The sequence below is a fragment of the Lissotriton helveticus genome, chromosome 8 (assembly GCF_964261635.1).
Source record: "Lissotriton helveticus chromosome 8, aLisHel1.1, whole genome shotgun sequence".
Taxonomy (NCBI): domain Eukaryota; kingdom Metazoa; phylum Chordata; class Amphibia; order Caudata; family Salamandridae; genus Lissotriton; species Lissotriton helveticus.
The window spans coordinates 424266514-424283336 of record NC_136069.1 but is presented as its reverse complement, the minus strand read 5'-3'; the positions used below and the strand labels follow the sequence as shown (position 1 = coordinate 424283336).

The window sequence follows — 16823 nt, the reverse complement described above, 5'->3', positions numbered from 1 at the left end:
CCAACAGACTGCTAATGCAGTCTTTACACCAGACCCAATGACAGCAAGGGGGGCATATAGGCAGCTTTACACCAATTGGCTGTGACAAACTGTAGAAATAAGATGGACAGAATACAAAATGAGGAGCAGCTACCTTTAGATGGTCAGTAATAAACATTTCTATCGTCAGTAAAGTGGTTTACATAGTCTATGACATCGATGTGTATATATAATATTGAGCTCTGGGTTCATGAATATAAAGTGAGAAATGGAGGTGGCACAATGAAGGTATGAGGGTGCGAGCGGGCGCCCATTACCTGTGCCATGAAAATTAAATCAGTATCACACATCTTTGGGTGATAACAAGGACTCCTCCTGCATCCTGTACCTTATGGGAGTTGTGTTGCAGCTCCTGAAGGCTTACCCGAAAGGAACTCAGATTCTTTTGTGTCTTCTTCCTTTTCTTCCTCCTTGGTGTCTTCCTCCTCCTTCCTGTATTCTATTAGTGACTGGTTTACTTCTTGTTCCTGAGTATGGGCATTCTGCTCATCTACAACTACAGAGGATGGAAAAAAAAAAAGTTATAGGAAAGCGTAAACTGTAAGCAGCACAAAAGCCTTTACATTCACTAGGCTCATAGCACACAACTAGGCAGTATATTACATCTCAAGTGTATTTCAGTTCACTACAAATGTACAACAGTTTTTAGTAACAAAGGCACATTGATTGCCATGTTGGACAATGTAAAGCATATTAACTCGTCATAGTAAGAGTCGTGGAAGTGTGTCTTGGCTAATTGCTTCAGAGTTAAATAATGTTCTTAACCACACAACCACCGTATTTTGCTCTTCAGTTTCTATGATTGTGCTCAAACACTAACCAACCTAAGTCAAACCTATGTTGACTAGTAATGCCATGAACTCTTGGGTGCCATTGTTAAAGCAGTATATATGCACATTTATTTTTTCTCTTTTTATTGTGGTTGGCACATGAAGCGAAAGGTACATACAGGAGACTGTGTAAAGATCGTGGTAACTTTGGAGACTTGTGAAGGTTATGCCTATAAAGTGAAATTCCATTCCCTGCTCTACTTGCACAAACATGGCCATATAGAAAGATATTTACCTGTAACACTGGCTCGCCAGCATTGATATCTCCTTGAATTAAAGCTACACGCCACTAGAATGATGCCATATAATCAGTGGAAGACCTTTCCACACCTTAATAACTGTGAAGCATTCTTCTGACTTGTAGTGGCTGTAAAGGGTGAGTTATGACGCCCAAAGACTGCAAAATCTACCAACACAATAGCGCCATTTTTATTTACAACAGTGAGAGGATGACAAGACTGTGCCTTTATAAAGGAGAATTGGAGAGTCATCCGTAACCTTAGATAAATGAATATGTTGGAGGACGTGTACTACAGGAGCAGAGTCCTTTGCTTTAACCTGGGATGGTTAAGCACCAATTGACTCAGATGAGCCACAAACCGACAATCTGAATATGAAGAAACATTTGTGGAATGCCCACATTTGCTCAGGGATGCTTTGCAGGTTTCAGTAAAAGTGATGTTATCCAGTGGTGAACACGAAAAGTCATATTAATTTTATTTAGGAAAGCCTCAAGGCGCTAGGCAAAGGCCGAATTTGGATTTTTAAGACACATGACAATTTGTTGCTTAGAAATAGATTAATACGTAAAACTGAATGTCTAACCCTAAGAACGGTTGAATCCTATCTAAATAGTACACAGGAAATCTTGTGTCATAGTACTGCTGCGCTGCAAGACATCAATAATCAAGAAGGATGAAGAAAATAAAACGGATGTGGGATTTATAAATATTAGTTCACAGAAATTTTCAGAGAATTTCTGAGAACTGCTTCATTCCAATGAAAAACACGAATTGTGGACCTGCGTCCCGAGCATGTCTGAAACACCTCTAATGACAGTAGTAATAATGACAGCTACTTTCTAGGACAATTATTTCACAGACGAACGAGCGCTGGCTAGAAAGAACAATTATACACGGCACATTCCACTCTCTCTAGGCACCTGTGTAATAATTCACTGAAGAATAAACGAAGGGTGGTTTCTGTACACAATGAGGAATATCTGAAAGATTTGTATGATCCCCTGCCATTAAATGTAATAAAACTAAAGCACACTACTAACCCTGAAAAAAGAGAGTTCTAACTTAACTTAGTTTTTCCTGGTCCTTACTCACCATCAATAGTTAAGGCTTCAAGCATCTAATTGCCGCTAACAGAGAAGTGAGGTCTTGCTTCCTTTGATAAGCGGAGCCCTCTTCGGAAATGTATCATTAATATCACACTTAAAATAATGTGGTAATGCTGTACATGGATTTATGAACACCTTGGATTTTCACCAGAGTGCAAATTTAACACATTATTGTGAATTCTGCTGATTGGATTCATGGATAATTCAGTAAAACCACATTGTTGCCAAGTTGCAAGCTGCAAAACTCAGAATACTGTTTATCCCCGCACAAGTTTCACTGTTTAACTAGTAAGGGGAGCATGGCGAAACCCACATGCAGAGGTGTCACCATAATGTAATTTTGGTTCAAACAAACCGATACTCAGGGAAAACAAAGTTAAAAATTAAGATATAGAAGAGTTTCATACTTTCATCTATATTCCATCAATATACTAAAAAGTGTGACACTTGCTTTGATGGTGGACTAGCAAAGGAGTTTATGGCAAAGAGTATTTACTACACGGCCCTTTATCGAGCTACCCTGAAGGCCTGTATTATCCAAGCACAAAAGATCATGAGTGGACGGATGAGAGTCTATTCACAATGCAGGGCCAATACCCCTGGAGTCAAACCAAGCCCAAATGTTGTCTATTTGGACCATAACATTTTTTGGTCGATTGTATCTCGATTGTATCTCGGAATCCTGAAATACCCCCATTATATTCGAGCACAGCAGAGACAGCTGGCTGCCAAAAACTTCAGAAGGAAGGCTGCAAATGTCATTGGTGTTCAGCTGGCATGCCAGACCATCCATCCTTCTGAGGAGTACTAATATTACAGGCTGGAGTGGGCGTAGAAAGCTAACACACCCAATTAGAATCCAAGATTTATTGATTCCGCATCAGCTATGGCTCAACATTTAAATAATATTAGATAAAAAACAATACATTTCAAAATAAAACAAATGATTAAAAATCAAGCATTTGGAAAGCAAAAGTTCTCCCATTGTAAACGTCTTAGCCCAACTTTTGCCTTTGCCAATGCTTGTTGTTGATGCTGAACAGCATCGACAATAAGAAACAAAATTATAATTGCGGTGTCAGGATAAAAATGATTCTTGCCAATGCTGAACAGCATCAGTTTAAAAGGCAAAAAAGCTAAAATGGCTGAACAATCTCATCACGCTGAGGGGTCTTGCTTCAATTACAGAACAGGCAGTGTGGGGATTGTAATGCACGTCCTTTGACTTCTGATACAAAACCTTTACATACAAGGAAATTCCATTTGTCATGAAGCATCAAACTAACTGCAACAGTAAACATTTCATTTATGCCATTTGGTGTCCTATTAATGACATCCACACACGACAAAAAACGCAAGTGAAGTGCAGAATATTACTAGGTAAAAGTAGAATTAAGTGCAAGGTTATCAAAGTTCCACTGGTAACTCACTACCTGGCGAATGGTGACACAGAGAATGGCATCCAAAGGCAAGTTACAGAAGCTTTAAGAGCACCTGAATAAAGGTGGACCGATGGATTGTACTCAATAAGTGGTAGCCAGGAGGAATGTGACTGTTTCTTAGCATTTGCTCTATGCTAATTCTAATGGATCACTGTATAAAAGTGTGCATTATGCATGAGGGTCTGCTATGATAATGATTTGTTTCATTTTTTTCGTACTGTTACTAGCTTTAATTCACCCTTGGGGTATTAGTTTTACAATGTTTTATCCTTTACTTATAGACATCTATGATGCAGTCTTAGAACCCTATATGTCAGATTCCATATACCTTATATTTGGGACCAAGATCAGTTATGCCCCTCTATGGAGGCTGTGTACAATAGCGTACCACTCTCATTCAGTGGACAACACTTCTTTAACACCTTCCATGCTCATGACGAGCTCAGCTCGTCATGAGCCACGGTGCTCGTGTGCTCATGACGAGCTGAGCTCGTCATGACCGTTAGAACGCTCGCACGCTGGGCAAATTCCCCTGCTGTGCGAGCGTTCTAAAGAAATGGGTGTGGTCATGACTAGCTCAGTGGGTGTGGTCATGACTAGCTCAGCTCGTCATGAGCACACAATAACCGTGGCTCATGACGAGCTGAGCTCGTCATGAGCACCGGGGCGCTGCGCGCGACCCCCCCTACCCCCAGCACAGCGGGGGAATATGCCCCGAAGGGAAGGGCTTAAACATTTTTTATAGAAATGCTGCCAATCTCCAAAATCAGTTGTTATCCTCTTTCTCTTAAGATACATTGTTTTTCAATTTTTAAAAAAAAATATCCAATATTATACAATCAATGCCTTTAACTATTACAACTTTAAAATAGGTTTTGAAAAACATTTTGGGCACTTCACTGCTGGTGTGATTTATTGGTCGCACATACACTAATCAAGGATTAAATGGCAGACTGCTGCAGCGTACAAAGCTACATAATAATCTTTTGTTTCTTTCTTTTGAAAGAGATTTTTTTTCATTCTTGAAGTAAATTTGCTCAACATGAAATAGTCATTGGTTTATCATGGAACATTTTAGAAATACTTTTCTAAAATATATATTTTGCACTTTCTAAAGTCTGTTCATTATCAGCCTGTGCTTGAATCAAGGATAAAATGGCAGACCACTGGCACATGCAATATTACCGAGGCAACAGCTTGAAGTGAATCAATGCTCTTGTGGGATGCTTTGCACCCACACATGGTATCTAACAAGGAAATACCCAGGAGATACATTACTTTTCCCTTTTTTTTGTTTTTCCCTATCGTTTAAAGTACAATTTCTGTTTTTTTAGAGATATGTTGGGAACACACAAATCAGTTCCTGCCAGCTCTGCAAGCTATGGTTCTACTTAGTTAAGCCTTCGAACAGTTCAATATTTTTCTTTGTAATTTATGTTGATGAGATCTAGTTGGACTTACCTATTGTACTGACTTGTGAGGCTCCATTTTAGCTTTGTAGAGTAATGTCTAGGCCACAATTATCAATAACTGCTTACTTTTCAAGCTATTGTTGAAGTTTCATAAGACTTAACTGTCTGGCCATTCCTTGAATCATACGGTATTTTACTTCGCAATGTTTCACACCATGTGCACCTTACTAAATAATTTTGCAACTTTTGAAATGCGGTCCATATGGACACGCATGTGGCACTGACTTGTGAGGCAGCTGTTAGGTTTTAAGACTCCTCATAAAATAAATGTTTTAATAATTTTACTTGTATCTGGAGTGAGTTTAGTTATATAGTGTTCCTAATTTTGTTTGATTTTTAGAAATGCTCATAATTGATTACTTGGGCCTGACGATGACCCAGAAACGTGTGCAGTAATGGGTCGAAATCCCGACTTCCTGTACTGACAGAATGCGTTAGCAAACAGATTGGGAGCACAAATAATTTTGGATTGTGTGTTTGGTCACTTGCCTACATAATATTTTCTTGCTAATGATGTGGCTATGTTTACATTAGCACTTGAGCACTGCATTGTTCCTTTTTAGAAATATGCACATATGTTTGTAGTATTATTTATCAATATGTTGCACTAACCTCAATACATTGGTCCATTTATTGATTGACTGGCATACTGATTTCAAGATGGTAAATGTTTGTTAGAGGAACCATTGCTAGTGGCAAGAACATTACTGGCCCCAGCCTGCTGACGTAGTCATGCACATGATGCTGCAGCAGATTTATTTTTACTTTTAATTTGTGGTTTAGTTATTAGCTTGATTTAACACCCTAAGTTGCCAAGGTGTAGGAGAGTAGGGTCTGCAATCCTATGATCACCCAGATTTTTTTGCTTTTTGCTGCACTGGTTTACGACTTTCCCTGGCTGTGGGCCTGCTAATCAGACCCACAGCCTAGCTGTTCTCTCTATCCAAAGTGTACCCAGGTACTGAATTGGCACTGGGCCCTCTCCAAGTCCCTGTACCCAGGGCTGAGGTGCACCCAGAAGTCTCCCAGGGGCTGAAGCATGTATTATGCCACCCCTGGATTGACTAACTAAAACTGACACAACTGGCTGCACGACAGCTGGGGCAAGGTGGTGTACTCACCCTTTGCTTTAGATATAGTATACCTATATCTAACCCTAAAATGGACACACAGATCTCCTATCAGTCACTCCTATGGCAGGCCTTAACAATCCTGAAGGCAGAGTGCTTGGAATCGTGTGAGATGGTGCTCTGGCATGAGCTGAGCCTGTCTGCGGCTTTCGGGATCTATCCCTTAGCCGTTTCCATGATATCGCATACCATATACTCTTAAGTGCATTATAATCCTCGCGGTTATGTGCCAACTCTGGTATCGCTTTATCAAAACATGTCGAGTAAGGTGTCATACGACTTGGAATACTAACCCCTCGCCAATTCTGGCGACGGGGTTAGCATTCCACCCTTCTAGAGGGACACGACATGCCTGTAACCTATAACCCGGTTAAACGTCAGACAGAGCCTTAGCATCCACAAAATGGATGCTGCCACCGAGACACAAGTCTGCCCTCCTGCTGCTGGGAGTCCTCCCAGAGCAGGAGATAAGGACAAAGGGTTTCCTGCCAGGGGCGGTGCCAGCACCGTCCCAGACAGGGTTTTGTGTATTGTAGGTAGGCAGGGCTTTAGAGGAAGGTGACTGCAAGTAGCTCACTATGCATAGGCCGGCTTGAACCAGTTCCAGGGTCATTCCAGACCCTGTGCTGGGGAAAAGCCCGCCAAGGAAGTGGGTGTAACCACCCCCCTCCTAGTCCCACCCATAGGGCAGGACTTAGTCGCGTGCCAGCCCCTTTTTACAGGATAAAGGTAGAGACTGGCCCCCTTCCAAATCAGATCATCTTTGAATCCTGAAACTACTTTCTGCGAAAGGAACTCAAGACTTCTTCCTAAGATTTCTCCCTTGTGACTAAGGAGTAGTCACCCTGCACCCGCAGGCACCATCTACAGAACACTGCGGTCTGCTGCACGTCCTTCCTCCGGAATCCGACTGCCCAGCTCGACGAGACCCGGCTTCCCTGGCACCTCTGACCTCTACCCACCTCTACAGCACAGCTGAGAACCGTGGGTGCGACGAGACCTCGAGGGACCGGCCATCGCCAAGACTGCACGACTTCTGCACAGCAAGCCCGCCGAGTATTCCACTGGTGAGTGCTTTGGGGTCCGAGAAGCCCCGACTCTGAGCAGCTCCAGCTCCGAAGTGCAGCCCCCCAGCATCTCCACGATCTGCGTGGGGCCCTTCTGCTTTCCGCTGTTCACCGCGTTGTTTGGCTACTAGCCCGTTGGCTTGTGGCCTTCCTGACGACGCCCGACGACATTTCTGCTGCTGGTCTGGTTGCTCCAGACTGGCCCTTGCTCCCTCCCAGAAGAGGAGCACCCTGGACCCTCCTGGTCCACTCAAGACGCCATTTTGAGTCCACCGCGTGGGCTTGAATTAGCCAAGGCTTGTTGCCCAATCCTGGGTAACTTCGACGCCAACAACTTCATCCTTCGTGGGACAGCTCGCACCTCCATCCTGGTCGCCGACAACGCCTCCTGGTCCGAGAGACTGCAGAGCCCAGCAGCGCCCACTCACCTGACTGCGGTGACTTCGCCCGGTGCCATCCTGGTGCCCACTTAATCACTGGCTAGTGATTCAAGAACTTGGTCCCCTCTGCTTTCAGGTTTTCTTCTTCCTTGATCCAGGCTTGGATCCATCGAACTTTCCTTCACTGGTCGCCTGCCAGCAACTTCTTCCTTCCAGGCTCCCGGTCCGGCAACGAGATCCCCGACGTCTTTTCAGGCCTATGCAGCTGCAGCCCCTGGGCTAGGTAACTTCGGCACTCCGGTGTCCCAGCATAGCCTCACTATCCAAGGGTCAGGATCCACTGTCGTTTTCTTCCTACCAGGTCGGGTTCGCCCGTGAACACTAACTTTGCCTTTACTAGCCTCCATAGACTTTGTCCCGCATCCCGCGTGAGAGTGCACACTCTGCACCCGAGTCCCCTGGGCCTCCTAGTAGTAATCTAACGATTCCCTAGTCCAGTCCTAGCGATTCCAAAGCCTATTAGAACTGTTACTTACCTGCTAGTAACTCGCATTCCACTTTTAGTGTATATGGTTTTTCGTGCCCCTCGGGCATTTGTGTAACGTGCTAACTTAAAAGTATTTTCGTAAGAGTTTTGTTGTGTGCTTAGCACCCTGTCCTCATAAAGAGTACAGGGTTGTTGTGATTCTAATAAATACATTGTTTATTTTCATAACACTTGTGTGGTGTCCTTTCACTGGGTGTTCAAGGGGTAATGTGATGGTAAAACAGCTGGCTTAACACGCCCTCTAGAGTCTTAGCCTTAGACTGCTCGTATCCATGCTACTAGGATAGCTGGTCTATAAGGTTGACTTACAACCAATCATCAATAAGGGTTGTTTGGACTGATATATAGTGATCACTAGAATAGTGAGCACTGCACATCAGGCCAACTTCTCACATTGGTGAGCAGCGGTTGGGATTTGAGCTTGCTGTTGTTTTACCACACATGCCCTAAGAATATCTTGTGAAAGATCACATAAGTACTAAAGGTACATATAACTTAGCTTAGAATACTCTGAGTTCTACTGAACCAGCTGTTGTAGCTCCTAGGGCCTAGCACACCCTAAACTACAACTCTAGCAAGGGATCAGTAGGCAAACATATAGTGTAGGTAAGTGCACCACTTACACCTCACTAGAAAAGCATGTCGACTCAGGGGGACTCTACTGAGACTCCCCTGGTCAGTGTTGACCCTCCACAGGTCACTTCGAGATATGCAGCTCTCAATTTTCAGGAGATGAGACAAATCTGTGTCTCCAGGAAACTGAAGCAGGGGTCTAACCCCACCCTTCCCTTTCTGATAGGTCTCTTAGAGACATATGATGCCAGAAAGCTCTCTCAGTTACATGGGAGCATGCCAGCCTTAGAGGGAACCTCTGGGGATCCAGACCTCCCCAACACTGATTCAGCAGTTGAGGAGGAGGATCAGGAGGTACTCTCTGGGGATGAGGCAGACAAGAATCTTGAGGTAGTCAGAAGGCTAACCAAGACCAACTTAGACTTACTTGGGCTAGGATCTGGGGGCCCCCCAGTACTAACCCGAAGTGGGCCTAACCTTGGAGTTAGGAGAGATAGATCTCTTTCTAGGGACTCCAATAGATCTCTGCACTCTAATGCCTCTTCTCAGGGGAGAAGGAATCCTCCACAGAGGAGATTTACTTCCCCTCAGAGAAGGGAGCATGAGGCTAGGATGAGACAAGCTGAACTGAGGATTGAAAGGGAAGAAATTGCCCTGGCCAAAGAGAAGCTTGCCCTGGCAAGAGAGCAGCAGATGAGTGGGCTAGCTCCCACTGGTGGCAGCAATCTCCCAAGAGATAGAGAGAAGGGTTTAGATACTAAACACCTGACTAAAATAGTGCCCCCCTTTAAGCAAGGGGATGACATCCAGAAATGGATGGCTGCTCTGGAGAGGGCCTGCACTGTGCAGAACATTCCCCAGAGTCAGTGGGCAGCTATACTGTGGCTCTCCTTTGATGGTAAAGGTAGAGATAAGCTCCTCACTACAAGAGTGGAGGATGCTAACAATTACCAGGTCCTGAAGAATACACTGGTTGATGGGTTTGGTTTAACCACTGAGCAGTACAGGTTGCTGTTCAGAGACACCCAGAAAACTCAGTCTCAGGACTGGTCTGATTTTGTGGATTGTGCCACTAAGGCTTTGGAGGGCTGGTTGCTGGGTAGCAAGGTTACAGATTACACAGGATTGTATAATCTAATGATGAGAGAACAAATTTTGAACAATTGTCAGAACCAGTTGCTGCACCAGCACCTTGTTGATTCAGATCTGACCTCTCCCCAAGAATTGGGAAAGAAGGCAGACAAATGGGTCAGGACAAGGATCAAGCAGAACCAGAACCAGAACCAGGGTGGTCAGAAGAAAGCAGACCAGAAGGGTAATGTTAAGAATGAGCAAAATGACCAGAAGTCTTCACCAGGTCCCCAACAAACCAAAGAGGGTGGGGGTCAGGCTTCCCAGAAGAAGAAGACTCAAGAAGGCCAGTCCAAAAGGTGGTGCCAGTACTGCAAAAGTAAATCTCACTGGTTTAGTGAGTGCACCAAAAGAGGAGGAGGACAAACTCCTGCCACTACAGCTCCTAAAGCAACTGCACCCCCTAGTACAGTCAGTAGTGGTAGTGTCACTCCCAAGGCATTAGTTGGGTTAACCTTGGGTACTGAGGGGTCTGACAACTTAGTTGGCACACTCACTCAGGCTGTCCTTGTCTGTACAGGGGATATGGATATGTCCCCTGAAATAAGTCCCAATACTTTGGGCAAATACAGGCAGACACCTTTGATTAATGGCAAAATGGCTCAGGCCTATAGGGACACTTGTGCCAGTGTCACCATGGTGACACCTAACTTTGTGGACCCTGGACAGATCATGCCAGGTACTGATTTCCTGGTGACCAATGCCAGCAATGTCACTACTAGTCATAGTGTGGCAATTGTGGCTTTCTCCTGGGGTGGAGTGAAGGGACAAAAGAAAGTTGTAGTCAGTTCAGACCTCCCAGTTGATTGTTTGTTGGGCAATGATTTGGAGTCATCACAATGGTCAGAAGTGGAGCAGAGGACTCACATGGAGATGTTAGGCTTGCCAGCACATGTGCTTGCTGTGACTAGGTCACAGGCCAGAAGATGCCCCACTGAACAGGTGCTGGATCCTGAAATTATGGACCAGACACCTCCCAAGAAGAAGAGCAGTAAGGGTAAGGCTTTGCCTTCCCCCTTGCCCCAGGTTGAGGATCAAGTCTCTGAGGAGGCTGATCTAGCAGAGCTGAGGGAAACTGAGCCTAAAGAGCTTGAACTTGATCAAGTTGAGTTTCTGGGCTCAGGGGGACCCTCCAGAGCAGACCTGGGGAAGGAACAGTTGAGCTGCCCTTCCCTTGAACCCCTCAGACAGCAGGCTGCTGCTGAGGCTGCAGGGAATGCCACAGGTGCCCACAGGGTATACTGGGAAGATGGACTCCTGTACTCTGAGTCAAGAGACCCCAAGCCTGGTGCAACCAGGAGGCTGGTCATCCCCTTGTCTCTGAGAGGTTTCCTTCTCACCTTGGCCCATGAGATTCCCCTTGCAGGTCATTTAGGTCAGACAAAGACTTGGGACAGGCTTGTCTCACACTTTCACTGGCCCCATATGAATGAGAATACCAAGGAGTTTTGTCGCTCATGTGTCACTTGCCAAGCCAGTGGCAAGTCAGGTGGCACCACAAAGGCCCCCCTCATACCACTACCTGTGGTGGGGGTTCCCTTTGAAAGAGTGGGGATTGACATTGTTGGTCCAATGGAACCCCAGACAGCATCAGGACACAAGTTTATACTGGTGGTGGTGGACCATGCCACCAGGTATCCTGAGGCTATTCCCCTTAGGACCACTACAGCCCCTGTAGTGGCAAGAGCCCTAGTTGGAGTGTTCTCCAGAGTGGGTTTCCCTAAGGAGGTCGTTTCTGACAGAGGTACAAACTTCATGTCAGGATATCTGACTGCCATGTGGAAAGAGTGTGGTGTGAACTACAAGTTCACCACACCCTATCATCCACAATGCAATGGGCTTGTTGAGAGATTCAACAGGACCCTGAAAGGGATGATTCATGGACTACCTGAACCTCTTAGGAGAAGATGGGATGTCCTGATCCCCTGCCTCCTGTTTGCTTACAGAGAGGTCCCACAGAAGGGGGTTGGCTACAGCCCTTTTGAGCTTCTGTATGGGCATCCTGTAAGAGGACCCCTGTGTTTGGTGAAGGAAGGATGGGAGAGACCTCTCAAAAAGCCTGCAACCAACATAGTGGACTATGTACTTGGTCTCCGCTCCAGGATGGCTGAGTATATGGAGAAGGCATCTAAAAACCTTGAGGCCAGCCAGGAACTTCAAAAAGCTTGGCATGACCAAAAGGCTGTACTGACTGTGTACCAGCCAGGACAGAAGGTGTGGGTGCTGGAGCCAGTGGCCCCAGCAGCTCTGAAAGACAAATGGTCTGGGCCCCACACCATCATTGAGCAAAAGGGAGAGGTTACCTACTTGGTGGACCTTGGAACTCCCAGGAGCCCTCTCAGAGTGCTCCATGTTAACAGGCTCAAAGCATATGTTGACAGGAAGGACATGAGCTTGCTCATGGCCACAGATGAGGGACAGGAGGAAGAGAGTGACCCTCTCCCAGACCTGCTCACTCAGAATCCTGATGATGGGTCAGTTGATGGTGTTGTCTTTAGTGGCAGCCTCACTTAACATCAGCAACAGGATTGCAGGCAAGTTCTGCAATCCTTTCGACATATGTTCTCTCTGACCCCCAGCCAAACTGATTGGTGTACCCATGATGTTGACACTGGAGACAGTCTGCCTGTCAAGAGTAAAATCTACAGACAGCCTGATCATGTTAGAGACTGCATAAAAACTGAAGTGCAGAAAATGTTGGAACTGGGAGTCATTGAGCCCTCAGATAGCCCTTGGGCTAGCCCAGTAGTTCTAGTGCCAAAGCCTCACACCCAGGGTGGTAAGAGAGAGATGAGGTTTTGCGTAGACTACAGAGGCCTCAATGCAGTCACTAAGACTGATGCCCACCCAATCCCAAGAGCAGATGAGCTTATAGATAGATTGGCTTCTGCCAACTTCTTAAGCACATTTGATTTGACAGCTGGGTATTGGCAAATCAGGTTAGCTGAGGAAGCCAAACCTAAGACAGCATTTTCTACCCCTGGAGGGCATTATCAATTTGTGGTAATGCCCTTTGGACTGAAAAATGCACCTGCCACCTTCCAAAGGTTGGTGAATCAAGTCCTCACTGGGCTGGATGACTTCTGTGCAGCTTATCTTGACGATATTGCTGTCTTTAGCTCCACCTGGGAGGATCACCTGGTCCACCTGAGGAAAGTGTTAGAGGCCCTGCAAAAGGCAGGCCTCACTATCAAGGCCACAAAGTGCCAGATAGGGCAGACACAGGTTGTATACCTGGGCCACCTTGTAGGTGGAGGCCAGGTTCAGCCACTGGAGAGTAAGATACAGGCCATCAAGGACTGGACTCCTCCAATCACCCAGACTCAGGTTCGAGCTTTCTTGGGCCTGACTGGGTACTATAGGAAGTTTGTCAGAAATTATGGGTCCATAGTGACCCCCCTTAATGACCTGACAAGCAAGAAGATGCCAAAGAAAGTTCAGTGGACAGCAAGCTGTCAGAAAGCATTCAATGACCTAAAGCAGGCCATGTGCACAGCACCTATCCTCAAGAGTCCAGATTACTCCAAGCCATTCATTGTCCAAACAGATGCTTCTGAGTTGGGTGTGGGAGCTGTTCTGTCTCAACTGAATTTTGATGGTAATGATCAGCCTATTGCTTTCATTAGTAGAAGGTTGACACCCAGAGAGAAAAATTGGTCAGCTATTGAGAGGGAGGCCTTTGCTGTGGTCTGGGCCCTGAAGAAGCTGAGGGCCTACTTGTTTGGCACTCACTTCACCATTCAGACAGACCATAAGCCCCTCTTGTGGCTAAATCAGATGAAGGGTGAAAACCCCAAACTGCTTAGGTGGTCCATTTCCCTACAGGGGATGGATTTTACAGTGGAGCATAGACCTGGGACTGATCACAGCAATGCTGATGGGCTCTCCAGGTATTTCCACTTAGAGCAAGAAGACTCACCTGGTCAAGGTTAGTTTATTGTCCCAAAGTTTGGGGGGGGGTCATGTAGGAGAGTAGGGTCTGCAATCCTATGATCACCCAGATTTTTTTGCTTTTTGCTGCACTGGTTTACGACTTTCCCTGGCTGTGGGCCTGCTAATCAGACCCACAGCCTAGCTGTTCTCTCTATCCAAAGTGTACCCAGGTACTGAATTGGCACTGGGCCCTCTCCAAGTCCCTGTACCCAGGGCTGAGGTGCACCCAGAAGTCTCCCAGGGGCTGAAGCATGTATTATGCCACCCCTGGATTGACTAACTAAAACTGACACAACTGGCTGCACGACAGCTGGGGCAAGGTGGTGTACTCACCCTTTGCTTTAGATATAGTATACCTATATCTAACCCTAAAATGGACACACAGATCTCCTATCAGTCACTCCTATGGCAGGCCTTAACAATCCTGAAGGCAGAGTGCTTGGAATCGTGTGAGATGGTGCTCTGGCATGAGCTGAGCCTGTCTGCGGCTTTCGGGATCTATCCCTTAGCCGTTTCCATGATATCGCATACCATATACTCTTAAGTGCATTATAATCCTCGCGGTTATGTGCCAACTCTGGTATCGCTTTATCAAAACATGTCGAGTAAGGTGTCATACGACTTGGAATACTAACCCCTCGCCAATTCTGGCGACGGGGTTAGCATTCCACCCTTCTAGAGGGACACGACATGCCTGTAACCTATAACCCGGTTAAACGTCAGACAGAGCCTTAGCATCCACAAAATGGATGCTGCCACCGAGACACAAGTCTGCCCTCCTGCTGCTGGGAGTCCTCCCAGAGCAGGAGATAAGGACAAAGGGTTTCCTGCCAGGGGCGGTGCCAGCACCGTCCCAGACAGGGTTTTGTGTATTGTAGGTAGGCAGGGCTTTAGAGGAAGGTGACTGCAAGTAGCACCCCGGTGCTCACTATGCATAGGCCGGCTTGAACCAGTTCCAGGGTCATTCCAGACCCTGTGCTGGGGAAAAGCCCGCCAAGGAAGTGGGTGTAACCACCCCCCTCCTAGTCCCACCCATAGGGCAGGACTTAGTCGCGTGCCAGCCCCTTTTTACAGGATAAAGGTAGAGACTGGCCCCCTTCCAAATCAGATCATCTTTGAATCCTGAAACTACTTTCTGCGAAAGGAACTCAAGACTTCTTCCTAAGATTTCTCCCTTGTGACTAAGGAGTAGTCACCCTGCACCCGCAGGCACCATCTACAGAACACTGCGGTCTGCTGCACGTCCTTCCTCCGGAATCCGACTGCCCAGCTCGACGAGACCCGGCTTCCCTGGCACCTCTGACCTCTACCCACCTCTACAGCACAGCTGAGAACCGTGGGTGCGACGAGACCTCGAGGGACCGGCCATCGCCAAGACTGCACGACTTCTGCACAGCAAGCCCGCCGAGTATTCCACTGGTGAGTGCTTTGGGGTCCGAGAAGCCCCGACTCTGAGCAGCTCCAGCTCCGAAGTGCAGCCCCCCAGCATCTCCACGATCTGCGTGGGGCCCTTCTGCTTTCCGCTGTTCACCGCGTTGTTTGGCTACTAGCCCGTTGGCTTGTGGCCTTCCTGACGACGCCCGACGACATTTCTGCTGCTGGTCTGGTTGCTCCAGACTGGCCCTTGCTCCCTCCCAGAAGAGGAGCACCCTGGACCCTCCTGGTCCACTCAAGACGCCATTTTGAGTCCACCGCGTGGGCTTGAATTAGCCAAGGCTTGTTGCCCAATCCTGGGTAACTTCGACGCCAACAACTTCATCCTTCGTGGGACAGCTCGCACCTCCATCCTGGTCGCCGACAACGCCTCCTGGTCCGAGAGACTGCAGAGCCCAGCAGCGCCCACTCACCTGACTGCGGTGACTTCGCCCGGTGCCATCCTGGTGCCCACTTAATCACTGGCTAGTGATTCAAGAACTTGGTCCCCTCTGCTTTCAGGTTTTCTTCTTCCTTGATCCAGGCTTGGATCCATCGAACTTTCCTTCACTGGTCGCCTGCCAGCAACTTCTTCCTTCCAGGCTCCCGGTCCGGCAACGAGATCCCCGACGTCTTTTCAGGCCTATGCAGCTGCAGCCCCTGGGCTAGGTAACTTCGGCACTCCGGTGTCCCAGCATAGCCTCACTATCCAAGGGTCAGGATCCACTGTCGTTTTCTTCCTACCAGGTCGGGTTCGCCCGTGAACACTAACTTTGCCTTTACTAGCCTCCATAGACTTTGTCCCGCATCCCGCGTGAGAGTGCACACTCTGCACCCGAGTCCCCTGGGCCTCCTAGTAGTAATCTAACGATTCCCTAGTCCAGTCCTAGCGATTCCAAAGCCTATTAGAACTGTTACTTACCTGCTAGTAACTCGCATTCCACTTTTAGTGTATATGGTTTTTCGTGCCCCTCGGGCATTTGTGTAACGTGCTAACTTAAAAGTATTTTCGTAAGAGTTTTGTTGTGTGCTTAGCACCCTGTCCTCATAAAGAGTACAGGGTTGTTGTGATTCTAATAAATACATTGTTTATTTTCATAACACTTGTGTGGTGTCCTTTCACTGGGTGTTCAAGGGGTAATGTGATGGTAAAACAGCTGGCTTAACACGCCCTCTAGAGTCTTAGCCTTAGACTGCTCGTATCCATGCTACTAGGATAGCTGGTCTATAAGGTTGACTTACAACCAATCATCAATAAGGGTTGTTTGGACTGATATATAGTGATCACTAGAATAGTGAGCACTGCACATCAGGCCAACTTCTCACACAAGGGTATTCCCAGACATGGGTCACTTGCTCACTGTGCAACAAAATCCCAGCTATACCTCACTGACAAGATCAAACGAGGCAGGAATCGGTCCAAGTTGCTTGTGTTGCCTGCTGGAGGGTGCCTCGCCAGGCAGACTGAGATGAGACTTCCCATGAGGGTAGTACTGATTTGCATTAGAGTGGCATTAT

General features: G+C 46.9%; 1 protein-coding gene across 3 annotated transcripts in view; it reads right to left on the bottom strand.

Moving 5' to 3' along the window:
* DGKH (diacylglycerol kinase eta) overlaps nt 1–16823 on the bottom strand; it is a 681607-nt gene that overhangs the window by 181387 nt on the left and 483397 nt on the right. For all 3 annotated transcript variants that reach the window (XM_078657279.1, XM_078657278.1, XM_078657277.1), the window contains exon 16: nt 404–535. In XM_078657279.1, coding sequence (XP_078513405.1) covers nt 404–535 — 132 coding nt within the window. The remainder of the gene's footprint in view (nt 1–403; nt 536–16823) is intronic.